The sequence below is a fragment of the Aulostomus chinensis genome, chromosome 24 (genome assembly GCF_037954235.1).
Source record: "Aulostomus chinensis isolate RoL2024-O1b breed Wild chromosome 24, RoL_Achi_v1.0, whole genome shotgun sequence".
Classification (NCBI taxonomy): domain Eukaryota; kingdom Metazoa; phylum Chordata; class Actinopteri; order Syngnathiformes; family Aulostomidae; genus Aulostomus; species Aulostomus chinensis.
Genome location: NC_141343.1, coordinates 15,335,626 through 15,359,434, shown reverse-complemented (window position 1 = coordinate 15,359,434; position 23,809 = coordinate 15,335,626). Strand labels below are relative to the sequence as shown.

The 23,809-nt window shown below is 45.3% G+C and overlaps 3 protein-coding genes across 4 annotated transcripts; 2 read left to right on the top strand and 1 right to left on the bottom strand.

The window, feature by feature from the left end:
* The first annotated feature begins 539 nt into the window (after positions 1 to 539).
* Positions 540 to 2,005, top strand: LOC147238869 (uncharacterized). The gene is made up of 4 exons (XM_086196570.1): positions 540 to 719; positions 1,116 to 1,211; positions 1,535 to 1,628; positions 1,743 to 2,005. The coding sequence occupies exons 1-4, from the start codon at positions 540 to 542 to the stop codon at positions 1,889 to 1,891; spliced, it is 519 nt and encodes a 172-aa protein (XP_086052696.1). The 3' UTR covers positions 1,892 to 2,005.
* Positions 2,006 to 4,659: 2,654 nt separating this feature from the next.
* On the bottom strand, positions 4,660 to 12,537 carry LOC147238868 (E3 ubiquitin-protein ligase TRIM21-like). Its single transcript, XM_086196569.1, has 11 exons — positions 12,508 to 12,537; positions 11,536 to 11,595; positions 10,365 to 10,567; positions 9,906 to 10,260; positions 9,698 to 9,793; positions 8,614 to 8,847; positions 8,105 to 8,252; positions 7,967 to 7,993; positions 7,481 to 7,545; positions 7,058 to 7,180; positions 4,660 to 6,726 (listed from the first exon to the last, which is right to left on the bottom strand). The coding sequence occupies exons 1-11, from the start codon at positions 12,535 to 12,537 to the stop codon at positions 6,346 to 6,348; spliced, it is 1,722 nt and encodes a 573-aa protein (XP_086052695.1). The 3' UTR covers positions 4,660 to 6,345.
* A 1,608-nt stretch (positions 12,538 to 14,145) lies between these two features.
* LOC147238867 (E3 ubiquitin-protein ligase TRIM39-like) lies at positions 14,146 to 23,326 on the top strand. 2 transcript variants are annotated; one of them, XM_086197499.1, is made up of 8 exons: positions 14,146 to 14,709; positions 16,658 to 17,251; positions 18,637 to 18,732; positions 18,947 to 19,180; positions 20,045 to 20,192; positions 20,362 to 20,388; positions 21,959 to 22,134; positions 22,504 to 23,326. In XM_086197499.1, exons 2-8 carry the CDS (start codon positions 16,679 to 16,681, stop codon positions 22,873 to 22,875), a joined length of 1,626 nt encoding a protein of 541 aa, XP_086053625.1. In that variant the 5' UTR covers positions 14,146 to 14,709; positions 16,658 to 16,678; the 3' UTR covers positions 22,876 to 23,326. The 2 variants fall into 2 exon arrangements, with proteins under 2 accessions (XP_086053625.1, XP_086053624.1); XM_086197498.1 differs by having other exon boundaries at positions 16,607 to 17,251; positions 22,504 to 23,325.
* Positions 23,327 to 23,809: the final 483 nt, after the last annotated feature.

Sequence of the window (23,809 nt, the reverse complement as noted above, 5' to 3'; positions counted from 1 at the left end):
CGGGCAGGATTTAGTGAGGTAGCTGTAAATTCTGGAAAAAGGAGTCCGAACAACCCAGACAAACAGCCTACCCACGCTAACATTAAAAGACCAAGAGGTGAATTTCCTCCCAAATTTCCCGAGAGGTCACGATCTTGGAAGCTTGGAGCAAATTAGACTCCAAATTGTAGACGAAATAAAGATGACTAACCAGAACCTCCCCCTGGATTGCATCGCTGATGCAAGTGACCTTTGCCTTACGCCGAAAAGAAGTCATCAGTGATGAGCGACCTGTCGGAGAAATTCTGGAACGCTGGCCTGCCCTCGGAATTGAGTCCCAGGTAAAAAATATTACAGTCCACACAGATTGAATTCTTTTTTTGAGCAGTATTTTTTTAGTTGATCAAACTTATACTGTGTTTTGGTAAAGCTTTAAATGACCTAATATCTGAGAAACGGTTGTAGGGATTTTCTATCATGCATAAGATGTGAAAATTCTGGTTTATTTCTGTATTCATTTTGTACAGGACACATAGACTACAACATCTAACAGTGATTTTATGCTTGTACAGATTTGTTCCGAGTTTCACAGGATCACAAACATCAACCTGAAAAACCATTTCTATGCCGAGCTGGATCAACATGCTCCCCGTCTACACAGTCGGTTCAGAAAGAAAGCTGCACGCACAGGAAAGGCAGCCGAAGCTCTTGATAAGCTCTTCACCGCCTACGACCTCCAGGTCAGTTGGTTACCTTTCTGGCGTTTGATAGCAATACTACACTGGATTATGTTCAAACTCTAACCTCTTCCGTCATGAGCCTTTTTTATTGAAACATGTCTAAAAAATTAAAATTTCAAAACAGAAACAATTGTTAAAATGTGCTTTGGATATAAGACACAGTACAACAACAAGTAAGAACACATTTTACCATACTTGAGGATCCACAGCAGCAAACGCGCAGTTGGCCTTTCGCTCGCTGCAGAGTGTGTTTATCACAGCTGCGCATGTTCACAGCAATGCAGTGACACCCTCTGGTAGACCCTCAGTTTTGTAATAGCACCATCTACTGACTTAAATATGAATTGTTTCGCAAAACAGCGTGTGGTGTGAAGCAAGATTATGTTCTCATTTAAGGGACAAGTTGACATCCATGGAAGACGTACTGCTATTCTCCGTGCTCTCCCTCCTTTTCGGTGTGAGGATGAGTCAAAGTTCCTGAGGACGTGGGATGTAAGTCGGAATATTTTTATATTATTTTATTTTAATTATTTGTAATAACTGGACAATTAAGGTACACAACACAGATGAATAACAAGCGGGCAGACAACTATCGCATTCACACTTACTGGTTTCTGAATGCACATCCAGTTCGATGTTTCATGCTAAAATTGTCTAATAGTCAGGAAAACATTTATTTTATAGACATGTTGCATCGTCTATGGTCCTCTGATGCTGTAGTTTGTGGTGCAGTCAGTTTGTATTGTATACACGAAGAGGTCTCTCTCTCTCTCTCTCTCTCTCTCTCCTTCTTCTTCTTCTTCTTCTATCTTCAGCCTGTGGAGTCCCCTGAACTGGACATCGATGATGTACCACTTGGCCTTGCTTTGATCCGTGCCAGTTCACCTGATGCCACATTTCTCTGCCCAGGTAAGGTTGCAGTTCTCATTGAGGGTAATGTTGTGGTTGACGTGCATACATTGGCTGACGCCTATGTGATTCTTCTGGGGCTGACTTATGCGCTACATTTACGTTATCCTAAAGACTTGGCCAATACTTTGGACTTCATACAAAAAGTGGTGATGGGCCTGGAAGATGGAAAGTTGAAGCCAAGAGTACTGAGCCTTAAAAACGACCTTTTGGCTGGAGTGATCCAGCTCCTCCAAACTAGATTGATGGAAAACAATTCATAGGCACAGGCAATTGAAACATCTTAATGTTTTAATGTTATTGTTCACCTTCAATTTGGATGTTTGACAGTTGGATTTGTCATGCCTTTGTAGGTACATACTGTATGGTTTACAGACTGGTTCAAATAAGTACTTTAAATAGATTAAAAAAAAATTTAAAAAAAGCTCCCAGAAAATATGACAGCAATGTCCTGCCAATAGTTAGACACTTTATTTATTATTATTATTATTATTTTTATTTTAAGAACATGTTATTTACACATGAAAACATGCTGTTTTATAAGATATTTCTCTTATAAATGATGTAACTTTATGCTTAAAACAATCATTTAAAGAAAATTTAATTTTTTGCAAAGAATTTTGATGATGACCTGTAGAAATAATTGTCTCACTGTTCCACCGGCCTAAAGTGACCTAAAAAAAAAAAAAAAAACCCTGCGGTCACTCCCTCTCTTCCTGGGAAAGGATTTCCTTATGTGGGGAATCCTGATGTTGTTCATTTAAAGATTTGACAGTTCAGGAAAAAAATAATGAATGTGGCTTTTGTGACACAGTATTGTAATATTCAGGTGTTTAGCACATAAATGTGTAAAATTTTAGACAACAATTTGTTTGTTGTTGTATGTTTACTCAATAAACTCAATTGCATCTGACCTTGTTAATGTGTTTTTGACTGTATTTGTACCGCATAGGATTTTTTTTTTTGGAGTTAAAGCTACTAAAGACAATTGTTGTAATCATTTTCAAAGAATAATTGAAGTTGAATATCTTATTTTGAGTTAAACTAAGCAAGATTAGTTGCTTGTAATTAGTATAGAACTTCTTTTGAATTGAAAAATTTAAGTAAGTATAAAGTGAAAAACACAGTTTTATAATTAAGAAGATTCAAGTTATCTATACTTGTATTTATTTTTATTGTGAAAACAAAATAACTAGTAGAATGTACTTATCAGAAAAGGTTTGTTAAACTTACCAAAATAAGTTAGTGCCACTTAAGACTTCAAGCATACTTAATCAAGGTCACTTCTTTAACTCAAAAAATGTAGTTATTGTTCATCAAATTTTTTGAGTTAACTGAACTTATCGGGGTTTACAGTGCACTTTTTCCCAGGCCAATTCGGTCCATGGTTATTCAGAAAAATCACATCTCTAACACAAGTTGTGCTGAAAACATTGCAGATGGAATTCATATGTTTATTTTGTAGCTGTTGTCTCGCGAGACCTGTGCAATCTATCATGTAAGTAAATGTGAATAAGATTCTGTTTCCGCTAGTAGCACATTCCTGCTTTGCAGTCCTAATGTCAAACAAAATTGACGTCAAAGAAAAACATTTTCCATCAGAATTGGTGAGCAGTACCTCACATCTTAGCTTCACTGCAGTCTGAAGGTGGTTATCTGAGAGAAAAAGACCAGTTTCACTGTTCACAGGACGTCTTTAATGTACAACAGGCAACAAGGGTTACGCTGAACGTTTACCCATCAAATACCACGATCTCCATGTGTTGCTTTTGTTAGAGTTAAAAACAAATGAAAAACCTGTTCAATATTCAGAAAAATATAATGGAGCAAGCATCAAACTCTTGAAGTGATAAATGCAAAAATAGATTCAATTTCAAAAATTCATTAGAACTCACATGACAACAACTACAAACACTAGAGACAGAAACTCTGACATGTCAAGAAGCAAAGGCACGTGGCATTTTAATTGTGAATTATAACACCCAGTGGTGAGGCACTTATTTACACTCCTCTCCTCTCCTCTCCTCTCCTCTCCTCCCCTCCTCTCTCCTCCTCTCCTCCCTGCACATTTTTGGAACTGTCACTACCACTACTTGTTGCACTTTGTAGTTTGGCCTTGGTGTCTTGCAGTCTCTCTGTGTTTCCACAGATCCACCAGAGCCCCAACCGCCGCCTGCATCGCCCCCCCCCCCCCCCCCCCTTATCCCCTACTGTCACACCGGCCTGCGCTCCCCTTCCATGAACCAGTCTACCATCCAGTCCCCCATCAAGCTGGCTTGCTCTCCCTGCCTCCCATGAACCAGTCTACCATCCAGTCCCCCATCAAGCTGGCTTGCTCTCCCTGCCTCCCCTCCCATGAACCAGTCTACCATCCAGTCCCCCATCAAGCTGGCTTGCTCTCCCTGCCTCCCCTCCCATGAACCAGTCTACCATCCAGTCCCCCATCAAGCTGGCTTGCTCTCCCTGCCTCCCATGAACCAGTCTACCATCCAGTCCCCCATCAAGCTGGCTTGCTCTCCCTGCCTCCCCTTCCATGAACCAGTCTACCATCCAGTCCCCCATCAAGCTGGCTTGCTCTCCCTGCGCTCCCCTTCCATGAACCAGTCTACCATCCAGTCCCCCATCAAGCTGGCTTGCTCTCCCTGCCTCCCATGAACCAGTCTACCATCCAGTCCCCCATCAAGCTGGCTTGCTCTCCCTGCCTCCCCTCCCATGAACCAGTCTACCATCCAGTCCCTCATCAAGCTGGCTTGCTCTCCCTGCCTCCCCTCCCATGAACCAGTCTACCATCCAGTCCCCCATCAAGCTGGCTTGCTCTCCCTGCCTCCCATGAACCAGTCTACCATCCAGTCCCCCATCAAGCTGGCTTGCTCTCCCTGCCTCCCCTTCCATGAACCAGTCTACCATCCAGTCCCCCATCAAGCTGGCTTGCTCTCCCTGCGCTCCCCTTCCATGAACCAGTCTACCATCCAGTCCCCCATCAAGCTGGCTTGCTCTCCCTGCCTCCCCTCCCATGAACCAGTCTACCATCCAGTCCCCCATCAGGCTGGCTTGCTCTCCCTGCCTCCCCTTCCATGAACCAGTCTACCATCCAGTCCCCCATCAAGCTGGCTTGCTCTCCCTGCCTCCCCTTCCAGAAGCTTCCTTCTTCAGCTGTTATTAACATTTCCGTGTTTCCCACATTCTGTGTTATAAACTGTTTTCTTGTCTGTAACAACATCTACTGCACGTCTGTCCCTCCTGGTGAGGGATCCTCCTCCCCTCCTCACCCTGAGGTTTCTCCCATTTTTCCCTGTTCAAGGTTTTCTATGGAGTTTCTCCTCAGTCGATGTGAGGCTCTGAGGACAGAGGATGTTGTTATGATGCCATGAAGCCTGGAGACAAACTGGTGGGGAAAATGAGATGTACAAATAAAACTGCCTTGCCTTATTTGACAAATTGATAGCAGTTGTGCATCATGTCTCTAAGTTCATGTCTCAGTCCCAAAACCAGACCATTACAATGTATACTGTACATGTGCAAAAACAGGTCTTCACCTCTTCCTAATATCGGAGTACCACTTTTTTCTAGAGTTCACTTTTGCTCTTTAGCATAGCTCTGTTTATATTTAGATGCTCTACACTCCAGATAAGTAAAGGGTACGGATTGTTCTGAACCCCTCCCTCGGTTCATTTTCTGACCCTGACCCTCCTCAATAGTGTACCTGCAAAAAAAACCAAACAACAACAACAAAAAAACACAACACTTCAAAGAGCATGAAAGGTAGCAATGTGGAATTTGGTCAACAGCTGTACCCACAGGACTAAACACCTGTGTATGACAGTACTTGATAGAGTTCCAGATTGATCTAGATGCTAGAGAAACTAAGGACCATATGAAAGGCCAGAGAAATCAACAGAAACAATCCTAACTGTAAAACTCGTGCTGCTGGACTCTTAAAAATGATGGGCTGTGCTGGGATTTACTCGTTATACACTGAACTGGACATGATAGCTTGGAGCGACCACAGAACTGAACGGCAGACAGTCAGTGCTGGACGTTGCCCCAATAAAAAATTGATGTTCTTCCTGAACAACTACTGAGATCTTATCTCAAAAACCATTTGACTTCAGCAGTAGGGGTTCCTCTAGATAAAACCAAACCTTTCGAGCTAACTTAACTTGGAAGTTTCCTTTCAAAACTATTTACATATCTGCTGAGAAGTTTAACTCAGGAATAGAGTAGTGCAAGAAAACCCAGAGATGAGTTCCATCTGTCCATTTTCTACCGCTTATCCTGTTAAGGGTGGTGGGGGGGTGGAGCCTATCCTTTGGGCAAGAGGCGGGGTTCATCCCGGCGAGTCGCCAGTCCATGGCTCTCCCAGCCACGCCTACGGTCAATTTAGAGTCTGGATTAACCTGGTCCCTCTTGATGTCTTTGGACTGTGGAGGAAGCTGGAGTACCAGAGAGAACCCAGCAGGAACAGGGAGAACATGGAGACTCACCCAGAAAGACCCCGTGCTGCAGCTGGGGCCCCACCCACAACCTTCTTGATGGGGGGCCACAGTGAGGACCACTGCAGCACTGTGCCGCCTGATGTAACCATGTGTACCCCAATTAAACAAAGGCATTAAGTGAAAGGTTAGGTTGGGTACAAATCATACAACCAATCAGGAAATGTGTATGGACAGAGTATGAATTCCATCGGCCATGTAAACAAATCTGCTGAGTCAAGAGTTTAAAGCTTTGTTGTAACACGGAGTTCCTGGAAAGGACAGATAATCAAAGGCGCCGTGTTCTTGCCTTTGTCATGAAGACAGGGGTTTAAGTATGGGTAGAGAGGCTCAGTGAACATCAAGCCAGAATAAGTATAAATGTGAGTCTTTGCTTCCGTGTCGTAGAAGGACACCAGCCCCTCCTCATAGTCCAGGAAGACACCCACTTTTTGGGGCGTCTCCTCAAGGTAGAGCGGGAAAGAGGGCCCAGCACATGCATTCAAACTGCCACCTTTCCTTCGACAGATGGCCCAGTAACCGCTGTCTGGACACACCCTAATAGCCCCCTTCCTGTTGATGGACTCTCTGGCCACACCAAGATCCCAGTCGCTTTTGTTCCCAACCTGAATCACAACCAGTAAAATGCAGGACCAGACAAATTTAGTGGTACAATTTGTTTAAATTTAGTTAAATTTAAATACTCACGTTATAGACTTGTTACGTTTAGTCTGAAATCGGATGAAATTCTTTCGCATTTTAATACAGATTCAAAGGACAATTAAAAAATGTTAAGCACTGCTTTTACCACAAGGGGGTGTAAAGAACTCTTTCCACATGTCATATGTTTTGGTCCCATTTGACTAACAATCCCCATTGTGGCACGATGATCTTCCTTGTAAATCCTGATATCTTGACTAGAGTTTGAAAGGAAGTCTTCTACTTGATTGTTCTCACCTCAACCACCCAGTAGTGCCTTCCAGATGTGAAGCTTTGTTCCCCCAGAACAGAGACACAGGAGTTGAACCTGAGGGGGTTATCCGGGGGAGGGGGATTTCTTTGCTGGGAGCTGATGCTCACCTGTGGATAATCAGCAATGGTGTTGTGTGTAAGAACATGTTTGATCAATGCTGTTCACATTTAACTCCTTGTCATTGCAAGGGAAACTCATGATAAAGGGTTGACAAACAGTTTAGCTGAATTAGCTGGCTGCTAGCTTTATGGTATATTAACTTGATAGGATTGTAATTATGGTTTTGCCATGATAATGATCCTGTGCTACCGCCTACCGGCAATTGTCAGACAGACGTTATTGAAAGAACCGCCACTACTAGACACTTGAGCCTTGACCTGGACTGGTAGAACCAGACCTGTCCCTACCTTTTTTCGGTCCGGAGACAGAATCAGCCAGCCTGCAGCTGTTGCAGGATCCAGTGTTATATCCACTGGAGGCAATCAAAACAGAAGAGAGAAAAAATTGTAAGAAGTAAAATTTAGATTGGATGTTAAATTTAAAAAAAACAAAAACAAACGGTGATGGGTTGTAGAATGGTGGCAAAAATAGCCCATTGAAGTTAAGGGGCAGATTAGTGACAGTTCTACTCAGTGGCAACATCTGTCTATAGGGAACATTTGATGTACAATTACATTTGAATATGTTAAAATACAATAAATTACCTTTAATTGCCTAGACCTAAAACTACTGGAAAATATTGATAAATCAACTGGCATTTAATTGTTCTATGAAAATGTAAAAATCCAGAACATACATACAGAACATTCCCTGCAAAAGTACTTTTCTTTGACAATGCGCTTTTGTTCCTGATGACTTTGCAGCCATTCAGTGGCAGTAAGTTCTTCACATACCTGCGTACTGATTCAACTTCCTCACTTCTGCAAGTGAAAAAGAGGTTTTTGATTTGGGTTATGAGACACTGCTAAAATCAGAATTACCAGAGCTCTTTCTAAAATGCTTATCATGAACAAGGATGGCCAGTTGCGAACCTTCGGTGGACAGTTTCTTTTCATATCCCTGACAGATGTTCACCAGTTTGGAGAAAGCTCTCCTCACCACTCCGATGTGGTTGTCCGAAGGGATTTGGACCTTAGACCAGTCCCTGGTGGATACTGGGGAACTCAGAGGGGTGACACTCTAAAAGAAGCCAACAGTCACTTCTGAGCAAGGCAGCAATTGTAATTGTTGATGGAGTATGCGCTAAAAGCTGGTTCATGCAGAAGCAGTCACTACTGAACCAAAATACAGAACTTTAAGGCAAAAAATGGATGAAGTTTAGTGCAAATGTCAAATTACTAAGGTTGACACTGTACATGTCATGGAACAATACCAAGTACAGACTTGAAATCACAAGTTTAATTTGAAGTGCTTTTTTTCTTCGTGGTAATTGGAAAACTTCATTTTCAATCTTACTTTTCAATGCTAACACTGACAGTGTCAGGAGGGCACAGTGCGGGACTCAACTGGAAGCTCACGTTAATGTGCTTGACTTTCTAACCTGCAGGAGGTGGACTGGGTTGCTGGTGTGCTCCAGGTGCTGTAGCTGGCTGTGTCTCCTCTGTAGTTCAATCATTTCCTGTTTCAGCTCCAGGAGAAGCTCCTTCGCCCTCATCTCAGCTGCCTCCTGCCTCTGCTCCATCTCCTCCATGAGCATCGCCTGGTTTCTCTCAACAGCGTTCAGCACCATTGTAATGATTTGGGTACTTGAGTGTACTTGGCTTTCTTTAGTTACCTGCAAACATGCATGAATCCATTTCAGTTACACAGTTATAACAATTATACAATTATTAAACAATATAACTCAACAAACATTGATCAATGAATCAAATTAGGATGTAGCTTGGGAGAGGAAGTACATCGTGACATACTGGTTCAAATTTCTCTGTTCATGCTCTTACAAATAGTCTTTATGCATTCTACATACATGTAAAATTGTAGATTTCTACTTTTAAAGTTTAGAAATTTAAGCTATGAGAGCATGGCTAACTTGCATGTCAATTGCGTGTCAATGTGTGTGTGTGCGTATGCCTCAGCACTGCTGAAGCATACGCACACACACATTGACTGATACACATCAACAGCTATAGGTGAATAGTTTGCTTTGAGCTACACGCTATCATCAGCACAACATGCTAACAATAACAACTCTAACAATCCCATGTTCAACAGTAATAATATGTTTACCACTTTAGTTCACATGTGGCATTTGCTCAGTGTGCATGATGCAATCAATAGCTGGACATAGCTAACGTTATGCTAACAAACGTTACAGCAGAGGCACCACTACACCACATGCTCCGAGCCTCCTCCTTTTACACCGTGATGACGTCTCATGTCATTTAACATTAATAACGTTTGTTTCTGTTAACCAAAGACATTATTTCAGGCATAACCCACTGACTTTGAGACAACGGAACCTGACGTTCAAAAATGCACCTTGTCGTTTAGGTTTTAGGACTCATTCTTGTGACTCTCTGTATGGACAGTGGGTTTTGGAGCTGTTTTTATTAGTTTTCAAACATGTAAGGATCAACAAATTCTAACCTAAGTCTCTGTCAAACAAAGCTAAAAGCTCAAGTTACTTTGCTTCTCTCCACTGAATTACTGATCTCCTCCATCTTGTTAAGTCTGGACGAGATCAACTCTTGGAACTCTGCTTTGGTCGTCTTAACTATCCCCTGTAAAGACAAAGGTTGAACATAATCAAGCTAATTGCCTTGATTCTCTCTAAAACGTAAGACAAATTTTGTTTAACTCTAAAAATGAAGTCTAGTTGAAGCTCTCGATTACCTTGATCCTCTTGCTCTCCTTGTCCAAGGGGACCATCTCGTGGTTTTTGTGGTCGTCGTCTTTGCATTTCAAACACACAGGTATGTTGTCTGTCTTACAGAAAATCTCCAGGACCTTGTTGTGATTCTGACAGAGGTGAACAGTGGAGTGGGTGACCGGGTCCACCAGCCTGTGCTTGGTCATCACAGGATCCCGTAGATGAGGTACCAAGTGGCTTTCACAATAAGACGCCCGGCACACCAAGCATGACTTGACTGCTTTCGAGTTGCAGTAATCACAGGGAACGTTCACGGTAAATTGGTCTGGAATACCTTTTCTTGATGGTCTTACACAGCTTGACTTTTGCCTCTGAGACCTTTCGATACAATGCAGATGGTTGCTGAATTAATGCTTGGATTTGGGTGTTCAAAAATGCTTACACACAACACAAATTATTGCCCTGATAAGAGGGCAACCAACCTTTTAAATTGTTCAGTGATTTCTTTTAATCCCACGTTGATCCTGAGGTCGGGACGGCGGATGAAGATCTCTTTGCATAGCGGACAATCTGACTTTCTTTTGCTTTTGTCCCAAAAGTGTTTGATGCATTCCAGGCAGAAATTGTGTCCACATGGGATGGAGACAGGATTTCTGAAGATATCCAGACAAATACTGCAACGAAACTGGTCCACAGACAACGTTGAGGCCATTTTTCTGATGGCAAAAATGAAATTGTTAGAGCACGCAAGCAAATCAAACTGTATTTATATGTAGTTTGTTCCAGCTTCAACAGAGTGCCATGAGGATGAAATTACTGCAATTAGTATTCATCGTCTTCCGCTTATTCCTTACTACTAAGGGTCGCAGGGGGGCTGGAGCCTATCCCAGCATCTACAGGCGAGAGGCAGGGTACGTGAACATCTCTGAAGATGATGTTTGCGTAGGTCTAAGTAAGTCAAAGCCATTACACTGGTGTCATTGAACGCCTCCCCAGGTGGCCTCTGCCAGCATTGAGAGTCAATGAGTAAATGACCGGGTGTTGCATTTAAGGATTGGAATCAAAATGAAAATAAATTAAAAATATATATATATAAAAAAAGTCCAACCTAATCCATTTGGAATTCATGTCTGTGAATTGAAAACATCCTCTTTTGGATGTTGACTTAAAGGAGTCCAGTCTAACGAGAACAAGGTCAATGCCAAGTAGCTTTGCAACGTTTTCGTGTTGCTGTGGGGCAACAACGTTGGAGGGTTGTCATTCACCAAACAAACAAAAACAAGTTATCAATCAACAACGGATAGAACAAATGTCAACGCTGAAGATGGTTTCATGCAAGTCAGACGACTTCTGTTTGAACACCATTAATGCAAATCAACAGTTCTCCTGTTGAACCCTAAACTTTTCATTGGGAATTCAAGTTGTTCTTGATTGGGAACCCTCGCCGAACTTGACAGCCCTCAACATCTCCTGTGCATTTCCTGTTACCTGAAAAGAGAATGTCCCACTGTTTCGTTCTCCACGAGCTGCTTTCACCTTAACATGAAATTCACGTTATGTTTATTCTCAAGGCAACTTTTTTTCACTTTTTGACGCTGAGGAATCGTTAACTGTCGTCTAAACTATTGTCTTTATAGTAAAAAAACGACTTACCTGCGTGAACTGACTGCGACTGAAGACGCGTCTAGTAACAGCTGGTGTGCTAAAAAAAGACTAGTTGCATGCACCAACACATGCTTGACAAGGTTCGAAACAGGTCAGTCTGGTCTTCGTGGTTGTGCCTTTTCAAGTCAGTCACAATCAAGTGATGTTGCTGGCAGAGACGAGCTGCAAAATCTAGGACAGGTCGCGAGCCTCAGACTCAGACCCACTTGTCTAGTGTCCTTTGTTCTTAATAACACTTAATAACACAACACTGTTCTGAAAGCAGTGCGTAGCAAATGTACCAGCTAAGTTGCAGGTGAAGCCTCAGCTGGGATGAGCCGAGACAGACCAGGTTACATCGCTATGACCGTTTAGTTTAGGTTAGTTTAGTTTTGGGACTCATCGGTCTGAACTAACTAGGTTGAGACAGCTGAATCTCTCAGCTGAATTCTTGCTTTATGAAGTAGAAACTGAGCAGTTCCCATCACACCCGCAGTTGGACCCTTCAAGCTGATTCAGATCAGCTGATCTCTCTTCCATGGTGTCTCCCACAGTTCCCTTCCATTTGGACTCGTTTCCACTGTGTGTGGTGACTGTGCTGCTCCTCTCATTCATGACAAACTCCAGCCTAGAGGTGCTAAGCTAACAGCACACAAATACATTTTCATCAAAATAAAAACAAAACTTGAAAATCGGTTTGATTATCATAGGAGGAAGTGTACATTTTTTTAAAGTATACATGAGAATTTCTGCCTAACAGAAGCCTGAACCTAAACTCAGTTCATGGCTGTGATTATTCCAAATGTTATTACTTAAGAGTTAAAGATCAAAACCTAATCTTGTCAGACCTCAGTTTCCTTTTTTTGTAAAAGAAACACTGTTATGAAGGCACAAGCATAACAATCTTGCTAGACTGCATTTCGCCTCGGGTGCTGGGAGCCTCTGAACGGTCCTGGCTATTTACTGCGAACAGCCACTGACAGAAGAAATGTTCTGGGTGGAGCTCCCCATTGTCGGAGGACCATTACTGCAAACAACAAAAGGGCATTGCATTATAAACACACTTGTTTGATATTTTTGTCATGAGCTGAATAGTTCCATAATTAATGTTATGAGTGACGCATGCTAAGCCTTCAGGGAGAGAAGAGGCCCTGTGAACGGCTGCCTGTTGGCAGGTGGAGGTGTTCCATTGTTATCACTCCAACAGTCGCTAACATTGGGGGAAAAAGCAACCAACAATTTTCCCAGAACAGATAAAAAAAATGATTTCAATATCAAGCCAATGCAGTGCTACACCTGGAGCATGAGCACTGCAGCGTGCGCGCTCAGACAGTTGGGCCTTGCATCTTTTCATGAAGAGAATGTTTGCTGTCGAGAGCGATAAACATCTGGGATCAGTATTTGATTAATATATCCTCCTTCTCTCTCCACGACAACCTTTTATTCTTAACAGATTATTCAGATAAATAAAACTATGAATATGAAATAAAAGACCAGAACATTTTACAGTGGAGTGGAGACCGAATGGACCGTTCACCACTTTTCTACTCAGATATTACCACCATCTAGTGGAGGAATTGGAACATTGCAGGAAATGTGACCTAATTTTGGCCATTGGCAGGTGAGCTCATTGTCAAGAAAAAGTGACATAACCTCGAACAAACGTTCATTTTATTCCTCTTCCTTATGGTGTCAGGCTTCGTCTTCCAGGTTATTTTATTCTTCTCTTCCTCAAAATGATCCAGCGAGGGTTGAGAGGGACAGAGGGGAAATGTGACAGTATTTACGTGAGACTAATGCTGGGATGTGATGCAGTTATGATGTCCCGTAACCACTAGGTGACGCTATGACTTAAATCCAGCTTGTAGATCAGGCTCTCATCGATGTGTAGTCCAGGTACTACTGTTTCCTGTCCCATGGCCAAATATGAAACATGGCCGACATGAGAAGTCTTCACAGCAGCCAATCACATGTCCGGAGACGCGTCTGAGGATCTGGTCGACCCACAGACAGGTTTTCTCACTGACGGGGTGCAGGCTCAGTGCCCGCTCATGAACTGGATTTTGAATTTGTTCTCACCAACAATTTATTTGTCTTCAAACCTCAAATCAGGTTTGCAGCAAAAAGTAGTATTTTCATGTGAACCGTGATTAGATGTCAGCCGCGCCTCCTCACCCACTGAAACGTGACATTTGCTGTCCACTGGATTTGGACGGCCTCCACTACCTTTACTGCTACGTGTGCGACCTTCGGGGTGGAAAGCCTTTCGATGACACAAACTGGTGAGAAAGCGACTCGTTGCTGTAAATCTTTGAACAGTATAGTGGGACAAGGGCTTTGTAAGAGGACGTCAAATTGGGAAAAACATGACATTTGCTGTTGTCACCAGGTGGCGCTATGTCCCAAAAGGAAACAGCCTCTACCTTGGCTCATACTACACTAGTGCGATAGTTTGTGTGTAGTCCAGCTGAAAGACAAGCGCCACCAATAAGATGCCCTCTTTGATGGAGGAATACTGATATATGACCTGTGAGTCAGCAAATTCCAGCACGTAAGATAAGACAAAGCGTTGTGCGTCCCCCTTGTGCAGCTCTTTTACTGCTGGCCCTGTAAGGTGATTATGGGCTTGTTCATGTGCTTTCACACCCCTGTCACATGACCTCTGGTGTGAAAATCAGCCACTGGATTGCAACAGTCCTGACAGGCTGTACCAGAATGACTGCTCTCTCAAAACGCACTGAAATGCATCCAACTGTCCCCTTCATGTGCCGTCAAACCTTGAACAGTAAAGACGCCTACGCTTGGAGTGTAACGCCATATTCCCTTAAAACAACGCAGACCTGCAGCATTCCTCTGGTCAGGTGACCTCAGGTGTGTCAGACTGACACTCCTTCCCTGATAATACTATGATACATCCCCAGGATTTTACACACACACACACACACACACACACACACACAAAGGCTGTACTACATCACGTGGAAACTTCATACAGAAGCTGGTTGTGCAGTAAAAGCTACTTTCAGATCTGGTAGTTGGCTCAGGAGAGGGAGGCCCGAGCTGATGGATAACCGCTGACGTCGCAGGTTCCTATCCAAGCCGGCCGTGTGTTCACGCAGGCAGCAGGAGAGTCACCTGCTCCGCACCTCTCACTCAGGACCGACCAGCTTTGGCTAAGTAGCTGTAAGTACCAGCAAAATGTGTTGTGACAGAAGTGAAGTGGAGTGTGAATACAATGAATCTCCCTCAGATGTACAGTCACGTTCTATCATTCCTGTCCAAACAGGAGCTGAATTCATTTTACTGTAAGAACTGTTCTGATTACTCGCATGTGTTTGAAACAAAGTAAGAGCTGCATTTACAGAGGATGAGGTTTCATCTAAGCCTGGCTGAAATGTTGACTCCTGCATGTCTGTGACAGAAAGCTGCATGAATGAGTCTCAACCCACAGTTCTTCAATGCACAGTTTTCTACCGTCAACAGGTTTCTTGAATGCGTCAAGGATATTTCAAAATAAAACACATCAGTAACAGTAGGGAGCATTTAATGTGTCTTGAAAATGGCTAAATGGAACTGCAGGGGTTGTTGTTGTGGATATTGACGATCATCACCTCGAAAACAGAAGACGCGCTAAGCTAGTGGTGGTGATGCTGTAGTCATGTGTGTACTTTGCTGATAGCATAACGTTAGCTTTGTATCCCTAGTGATCACATTTCTGCTTCACAAATGGTAAAAGTGGTGTTTTATCTTGCAAAACAAAAAGTGAACATACAATATTGTTTTGTTTGCAACAGAGTTTATTTTAGGCAATAATCTCAAAATCCGAAGTACAATCCCATTGGCTTCTCGTTGAGGGAAACCACATGGATGCTACCTTCTGAGCTGGTTGTGTCTGTGGCATTCTGTTGTGTAGCAATACAGATATTTCCAGATGCTTCTTATGATTTTTGCATGCTGTCAAACTGATTAAATCCATCCATCCATTTTCTACTGCTTCTCCTGTTAAGGGTGGGGTGGTGGGGGTGGAGCCTATCCCAGCAGCCTTCCCCCTGGACAGGTCACCAGTCCATGGCAGGGCCAACACATAGAGACAGACAACCATTGGCTCTCCCAGCCACGCCTACGGTCAATTTAGAGTCTGGATTAACCTGGTCCCTCTTGATGTCTTTGGACTGTGGAGGAAGCTGGAGTACCAGAGAGAACCCAGCAGGAACAGGGAGAACATGGAGACTCACCCAGAAATCTCACATGGACACTCAAGAAGAAGAGCTGTCTGATTATTAATCCATATTCAAGTTGGGAGGGCTAACAGGGGCGGCATGGCTCAGAGGTAGAAGCAAAGTGTCGCTGGTTCGATCCCCACTCCCCCCAGAGACCATGTCCAAGTGTCCTTGAGCAAGATACTGAGCTACTTAGTTGCTCCTAAAGGCTGAGCGTCCAGGGTGAACGCCGCCTCTCACCCAATGTCAGATGGGATAGGCCACCCCACCCCCCTGACCCTTAACGGATAAGTGGTACAGAAAATGGATGGATGGTTGGGGGCTTACAGGAGTTGGGGGCTTACAGGAGTTGGGGGCTTACAGGAGTTGGGGGCTTACAGGAGTTAGCTCAGCTGACCTAAGTGTCTGGTACTCGGGCCATAGACTACGCTCAGTCTGAATCCTTTTCAAAACATCAACTATTGTGGAAAGCGGAGAGATTTACCTGGCAGCGATTAGCTAAATGAGCCTGTGAACTCATTTGGCGAGGGTTGAATTAGAAGGGATGTTCGATCGCTTCGGTCAAGTGTGTACACACTTGCAAGGAACTGGACTCTCGTATTTCCTTTGCTTTGTTTATTTTGTCTTATTTTCTGAGGTGTGTCTGGTGCGTGTATGAACCTGAGGAAACAATGACTAACACAATCAGCACACAGGACAGTGCAGGGCAGGGTAGCTCCATTACTGACACAAGAGTTAGCAATGAACTTACTCTCTTCTACCAGTTTGACCTGTTACATTCCTATTTGCAATATATTTCCAACAGTCAACTCATGGAGTTCAGAACTTCCTCAACCTTTCTGCTTGTTTGTGTTTTGCAGTACTGACGAACTTCCTCAACAAGAAGATCAACTTCTCCTTTTTTCCTGCAGACAACAGCCTCCTGCAGAAACATGCTACCAGAGAAACAGTTCCAGTGCTCCATCTGTGAGCAGGGGTTCACCAATCCGGTCACGACTCCCTGTGGACACAATTTCTGCCAGGCCTGCATCCACAATGTGTGGGACAGCAGCGAGGTCTGCCAGTGCCCCACCTGTAACAAGTCCTTCCCCACCAGACCTGAGATGAGCATCAACACTGCCTTCAAAGAGCTGGCAGACACGTTCAGAAAAATGTCCGTCAGCCTACGTGCTTCTCTATCTTCCACTGCCAAAGAAGGTGAGGTGGTGTGTGATGTGTGTGCCGCCACGTGTCATGTGCAGGTGAACGCCCTGAAATCCTGCTTGGTGTGCCTCACCTCGTACTGTGAAGCCCACCTGGAGCCTCACCAGAGTGTCGCCACGTTGAAGATGCACAGGTTGATCGATCCGGTGAAGGACTTACAGGACAGGCTGTGTAAGAAACACGCAAGGTTATTGGACATGTTCTGCAGGGACGAGCAGAAGTGTGTGTGCCAGTTCTGCACCGAGACCGAGCACAAAGATCACCAGGCTGTTAAAGTAGAGGTGGAGGGTGAAGAGCGGAAGGTACGCACGTTAGATCTCTTTATTGCCTTGACAATAATCCTTCCTGGTATTACTGCCATCAAGAGGTTTCAGTCGTCGCTTTTACACTGGACAGCAACCCGCTAATTTTCCTGTCTTTTTTACGGCTCTGTCCAAGGAGGGCAGTGAATTGGGGGTAAATTTTAGCCCAGCAATATTCCTCCTCCGAGGTTTAACCTACTGCTGCCTCTATTGCTTTGTAAATCCAAGCCATCGATGTGCCGGCTAGGTGTGTGATGATGATGCGAACTCGCAAACATAACATTCGCCGGTTCTCCCGCATCAAACACCTCAGAGAAGGTCGACACCGACGCCGCTGGCAGCCAGAGAGGCGAACTGCTGTTGTGAAACTTACAGGCTGTCACTGGCCTAGATATTTTCCTGATGCACGTTGTACGTCACGGTTCACGCCCGACTTTGTGCTGCACGTCTTGTCACATGATTATGCCAACACAAGTGGCGGTGCCTCCGTTTCACACTGACAAGACAGCAAATTCCCGCCTCTAACTGGCTGCATTCTGTGTTTAAAAGGGCTATGGACAAGAATACGATAAAGAATATGAGTAGATTATCATTGACATCTGCTCATATTTCATCAAAATTTGTTTAGACCTTTCAAAGATATCAACCATTTTATCAAAAATAGGTCTCCCACCTCACAGGTCAATGTCCAGAAACCAAAACCTTCTTTAAAGTGTTTGGACTCAAGGAAATGGACCTCAAGTCATCCATGAAATGCCCAGAAATATTTAGCTCATCACCTGTGTCCTTCCAAGTGTCTTCAAGATCCAGCATCTTCAATTCACCCCAGAATGCCCCAGAAGGGTATCGCTCGCTGCCAGAGGTGTTTTGGGGGGGTGGGGGGCCAACGGGCACCAGTACTTGCGGTATCACGTCTTACAAAAGCATTGACATGAACGGCGAAACGTGTGTTCCAGTCAGATCCCTGAACAAAGACAAAACAAAAATGCGCATGCAGAATACAAAATTACACACGTCGCTTCCCATCCCCAACCAAGCTGGGTCCTAAGACTGTCCGTTTGGTCGGCATTGGTCGGTGTGACCTAAACGTCTTCATCCATCCATGTCCGCAAGGGATTTTGGTCCAAATGTGAAGGGCAGCGTGTCCAAGCAGGTCTTGTTGATTACAGATGGCTACAGGATCTGGAGCAACCTTCCATCAATCGTCCAACAAGGACTCTTGGGAACTGATCTTAATTCTGTCTTTCGTAGGTGCTTGACCTCCTCGATCTTTCTGTTCACTGAGGAAAATGGGATGAAGAGGATTGCGAATTCCTTCAGAACTTTTTTCTCTGGCTTTTCATTTAGCAAGACGGGAAGGCTGAACTTTTGTTCTGCTGTTTTAGGTCCAAATGACAAAGATAGAGGCAGGTTTTCAGCAGATGATGGCGGAGCGAAGGAAAAAGGTGGAGGAAGTTAAAAACGGTCTCAAGCTAAGCACCGTGAGTACGGACAGAAAGCTTCATAACAATGATGTGTCAGCTGGAAGAAACTTGAATTTAAGTGAGGAGTGTTTAGCAAGACTCCATTGGAACAATAATAGAAGAAACTATAGAAATATTAGAAATACATGGCAGAAGTGCAATCACAATTGCCTCATCTTAAAAGGGAGGAAAGCTGCTCTTGAAGCTGTCTCATCGTGGTGTCCTCTACCAGGTCGGTGCAGACAAGGAGATGAAGGAGAGCAACCAGCTCTTCACCTCTCTGATGCGCTCCGTGGAGGAAAGACGAGCCGAAGTCATCGCCGATTTCGAGGAGAAGCAGAGAGCAGCGGAGAGGAGGGCGGATGAGCTCGTCAGTGAGCTGCAACAGGAGATCGCCGAGCTCCAGAGGAGGACCACTGAGCTGGAGGAGCTGAGGAGCACCGAGGACCACCTGCACCTCCTCCAGGTTACCAGACACCTCCGAACAGCTGGGGCAGCAGGGGGTCGACTCAGGTGTCACTTCTAATAAATACTTCGCGAGGATTCTGGGGCAGCAATAATAAAAACATTCAAATTCGGTTTATCCGAGCACAGGCAGCTTTATTCCGCAATGGAACAGTCGATTTGCTCACCCCAGGAGATCCTCCAGCGGCAAGAGCAGCTGGCAGTAATACATTAGACTGGAGGCAGGCCACAAAGTGTTTCTGGCGCCTTGGCAAACTATTTCCTCACCATATAATCAGCACTGAATGTTGAAAACCTGTATATTTTATCATCTTGGTCAAAACTCACTGCCCCGACTGCTGAATACCTCAATCCCAAACTTGGTACTGACCACCAATACACGTGATGGCTGAGGTGGAACGACCTGCGCCCTGGAGAGGAGCTGGCAGCAGCCCGGCCTCAAGCAGCCAGCGACCGCAGCGACCGCAGCGACTGCTGCTCCGCCATGCCAGTTATAAGCTCCTGGAGGCCGACCACTGCCTTGATTTTAGTCCAGTCCAGGGTGAATGTATCACTCCCAGAGGCTTTACAGCACAGCCTGGGACCTACCAGTCTTTCAGGATACATCTATATTGAAGCATCTTCAAAACAATGGACTCAAATACACTTTCAGCCCATTTCTGCTAATATTGGAGGCAGTAAAAGGACCATCGACCAAAGGAAGCTGCAGGATTTAGTGAAGTCGTGAGTGAAAAGAGGAGAAACAAAGACTACGCGTGGGCTAAAAAGAGGCACCTGTCATTGAAGCTACTCTTCTGCAACGTGTACTCAGAAATGAAAGCGCTGACAACTGTAATTGTAATATTAAATATTTCTTGTATGACAGATGCTGCCTTCTCTTACGTCCCCTCCACCCACCAGAGACTGGATGGAGGTCAGGGTTCACCCTGAGCTCTGTGTGGGAACAACGAGAAGAGCACTGGCTAAACTGGGAGACACCCTCAAAACTGAGCTGGACACCCTGAAGAAAGACGGTAGAACACTGTACTTCTGTGTACCTCTATCACATACCTGGTACTGTCAGAATGAAGTATCTAGCAAAGATTACAAAGATATAGACACAATGTTTTTCTCCGCCTTATTTTCAAATCTCCCAAATTCTGAAGTAAGACTTGACTCTCATCAACGTCTTTGTCCTGACAGAGATGAAGAGGATGCAGAGATATGCAGGTATGCTGGGTTATGGAAGTATTAAAGTCCTTATTGGCAAAGTCTTTATGAACACATGGTTTCTGACTGGGGCGGCCCGGTGGAGCAGTGGTCCTCCCTGTGGCCCCCCCAGCAAGAAGGTTGTGGGTGGAGCCCCGGCTGCAGCACGGGGTCTTTCTGGGTGAGTCTCCATGTTCTCCCTGTTCCTGCTGGGTTCTCTCTGGTACTCCAGCTTCCTCCACAGTCCAAAGACATCAAGAGGGGACCAGGTTAATCCAGACTCTAAATTGACCGTAGGCGTGGCTGGGAGAGCCAATGGTTGTCTGTCTCTATGTGTTGGCCCTGCCATGGACTGGTGACCTGTCCAGGGGGAAGGCTGCTGGGATAGGCTCCACCCTCAACAGGAGAAGATGGAGGGATGGATGATGGATGGATGTTTCTGACTGTGTCAGGCACAGGACAGGAGACCCAAGTGCGTTTCACGAACAGCAGGCGGTTTATTGATTCAGAGTATTGGAGTCAGAGTGTGGCTGTACTTGCAGCGGCAGATGAGGTTCCGCGCCAGGCGGGGGGCGTGCGTCAGACTGGGAGAGGAGCGGCGGCTGCCGAGCTGGGGAAGGTGATGGTAGGAATGGAGTGAGAGTCGGAGTGGGGCTGTGCACTGGCACGGTGGGCACGGGTAGAGGTTTCGGGGCTGGAGACCAGGCGTAGTAGGCAGGCGTGTCAGGGCGGCAGGTTGGTTTGAGGAAAGCGGTCGGGTTATAGCCGGTGAACAGGACCTCACAGGTTCGCAGACGAACTGACACCGCCAGCCTGCGGACCTGTGGCTTATATACGCTCACACCGGGCAGCGGAAACCAGCAGCAGGTGGTGGTGATCATGAAGAGAGTGACTGCAGGTGAGCTGGCTGACAGTGAGAGCGCCAGGGGGCGTGGCAGCTGTCAGGGGGCGTGGCAGCTGTCAGTGCGTGTGGCGGAATCCCGCAGAGAGTGGATCCGTGACAGACTGCTGTGCTTCAGTGCCATCGTTGTACCAAACAATGGCCCAAAAGGAAAAAATCAACAAAATCAAGAAACGGCAGCGTTACGTAAATAAATCCCTCTGGATCACTGAGTCTGTAGTGCTATTAAACGTGATTCCAACAGAGGGCGCTGTCTACATTTGGATCGGACTCATGCTGTCCAAGGCAATCCAGAAGTTAAGAAAAAATGAGCTCTGAATTGAGGTCAGTGACTTGAATGGCGTTTGTCCTACAAAGGAACAGAGCTGTGAATGTTCCACGTTCTTCATAGAGTGGCCATCTTGCTCCTTTGGCCCAAGCACTGATCCAAAGGCAGGAGATCTGATGAGAGCACTGCAGTGTTCAAGTAAGACAACCTTAAGAAGCTATTTTTGACCCAGCAAGCTAACACATCACCGATTTGTTCCCAGGGGAGGAAGGGCCTGCCTTTGACCTGAAGAGTTTCACAAAGCAGACGACCAGCTCAACAACAGCTGTTCGCTATCACCGCGCCTGCTAATGTTCATATTTTCCACCAACTTCCACTCATGGTGGTGGTTGCATAGTTAACGGGCTCTTGTATCTTCTCAGTTGATGTGGTTTTAGACTCAGATACTGCCCATCCAAACATTGTGCTGTCAGCTGATGGGAAACAGGCGGGTCGTGCTGAACTTGTCCACATCGTGCCCGACATCCCCCAACGTTTCGACCCTGTTATCTGTGTCATGGGCAAGAAAGGCTTCCTGTCCGGGAGGTTCTACTTTCAGGTCAGTATCGTCTCTCGTGGTGGATCAGTCTAAGCAAAGCAACCAAGTTTAACCCATGAACCCATCCAACCATCCATGGAGCCACAAAAAGCGCATCAGCAGCGCCCGCCTGGTGCTGTCCTTTCAACAGACTCTGCAGCTTCTATGTGCTTTTATTCTGTTCTGTGTCTTTTCTACTTGGAGATTGTTTTCTAATCTCTGTCTATCTTGAAGGCTTTACGGTTGTTGGTAAATGCATCGGGTCATTCTGCCATCAGCTTGTCAGGGCAAACTTGAGGTAGAATCACCCAACCTTGGACAAGCGGACTGAGTCGTATCTCCTGCAGTGCACTCATACATGGACGCCTCATTCTCTGCATTGCCAAACAGGTTGAAGTTGGCTCAAAGACATTTTGGGACCTGGGTGTGGTCAAAGAGTCCGTCAACAGGAAGGGGATGATCACCTCTAAACCAGAAAACGGCTTTTGGACGGTGCGGCTGAGAAGCGGCGAGGAGTACCGGGCTCTGGATTCACCATCTGTCCTTCTGTCTCTGCGGGAGAAGCCTCAGACTGTTGGGGTGTTCACTGATTACGAGGACGGCACGGTGTCGTTCTTCAATGTGGAAGCCCAATCACTCATCTATACCTTCACTGGGTGTTTGTTTTCAGAGCGAGTTTTCCCTTTCTTCAGCCCCGGCGTTTGCGATGAAGGGAAAAATAGGGCGCCGCTGATCATCACGGCTGTCAGTGATGACGCATGAAGCCTTGACTGGGTGTGGGAGCTTTTCCTGGCAGAGCTGATCTTTGTTTTGGTGGAAGTTTCACACCACAAGTCTTGATGTTGCTGTGAACCATTAAATCTGAGACTCCCTGAAATCCTGTTTTCATGCTTTATTTTGGTTGAGTGCATGCGAGCAGATACCTGGTCAGCCTGAAGTCATGATCTCAGGGTTTTTCCTGCTTGGTTAAAGTGGTGGACACAGATAAACTATTTCACCATCATCACGCCTGGCGGATGAGAAAACCACAGAAGGAGGTTTGGCGCTCAGCTGCCCAAAGGAAGGAATCCTGCATCACGCGCACAAACGCTCGGTCCCCCTCCTGCAGGGCCAGAACAACTGCATTCTCTCCGTTAGCAGCTGTCGCTGTCAGATGTGGTCAGACGTCTTGACTGCGGCATCACGATTCTTCATGACTACCAGGCTTGCTTTGTTAGAGCCTCCGGCATGGAAGTGGAAGGTAAGCGAATAAAGACAGAGGACACCTGCTGAGACAGCAAGGATTCATCACGGCACAAAAGTTGGATTTCAAAATATCTCGCAGCTTTCAGAATGACTGAAAATGACAGTATTGGGTTTATCATCCCGTCAACCATGGATGTGGTCTACGTTTACGTCGTTCTGGTGAATTTTTATTGGTCCACAATTACCAACAAACTCCAAATTATTCATTGACAGGAAGACACAGACACCAGTCAATCTGATCAATGGCTCCAACGGTGATGGTGTTTGTAGCTTCGCTGTAAGCTTGAACGTTTGTGGAAAGCAGGGTTTTATCGCCACTGAAGGTCCGTGGGCTCCAGGGCACTGAAGGCCGCCGGCCTCCCTTTGAAAACAACCCATTCTCATGTTATTATGGACCTTTTCTATACTCAGGAGTGAGACTACCAATGGACAATGTTCAAGTCTCGAGCAC

Excerpts from the sequence above, each read along its gene's own strand:
- LOC147238868 (XM_086196569.1), bottom strand. The coding sequence starts at position 12,537 with ATGGGGAGCTCCACCCAGAACATTTCTTCT. Across the intron at positions 10,568-11,535 it reads GTCGCAGTCAGTTCACGCAG|TTTCGTTGCAGTATTTGTCT; the intron begins GTAAGTCGTTTT and ends TCTGTGGACCAG. Across the intron at positions 8,848-9,697 it reads ATTCAGTGGAGAGAAGCAAA|GTAACTAAAGAAAGCCAAGT; the intron begins GTAACTTGAGCT and ends GCATGTTTGCAG.
- LOC147238867 (XM_086197499.1), top strand. The coding sequence starts at position 16,679 with ATGCTACCAGAGAAACAGTTCCAGTGCTCCATCTGTGAGCAGGGGTTC. Across the intron at positions 20,193-20,361 it reads GGACACCCTGAAGAAAGACG|AGATGAAGAGGATGCAGAGA; the intron begins GTAGAACACTGT and ends TTGTCCTGACAG. Across the intron at positions 20,389-21,958 it reads GAGGATGCAGAGATATGCAG|TTGATGTGGTTTTAGACTCA; the intron begins GTATGCTGGGTT and ends GTATCTTCTCAG.
- LOC147238869 (XM_086196570.1), top strand. The coding sequence starts at position 540 with ATGCTTGTACAGATTTGTTCCGAGTTTCACAGGATCACAAACATCAAC. Across the intron at positions 720-1,115 it reads TCACCGCCTACGACCTCCAG|GGACAAGTTGACATCCATGG; the intron begins GTCAGTTGGTTA and ends TTCTCATTTAAG. Across the intron at positions 1,212-1,534 it reads AGTTCCTGAGGACGTGGGAT|CCTGTGGAGTCCCCTGAACT; the intron begins GTAAGTCGGAAT and ends TTCTATCTTCAG.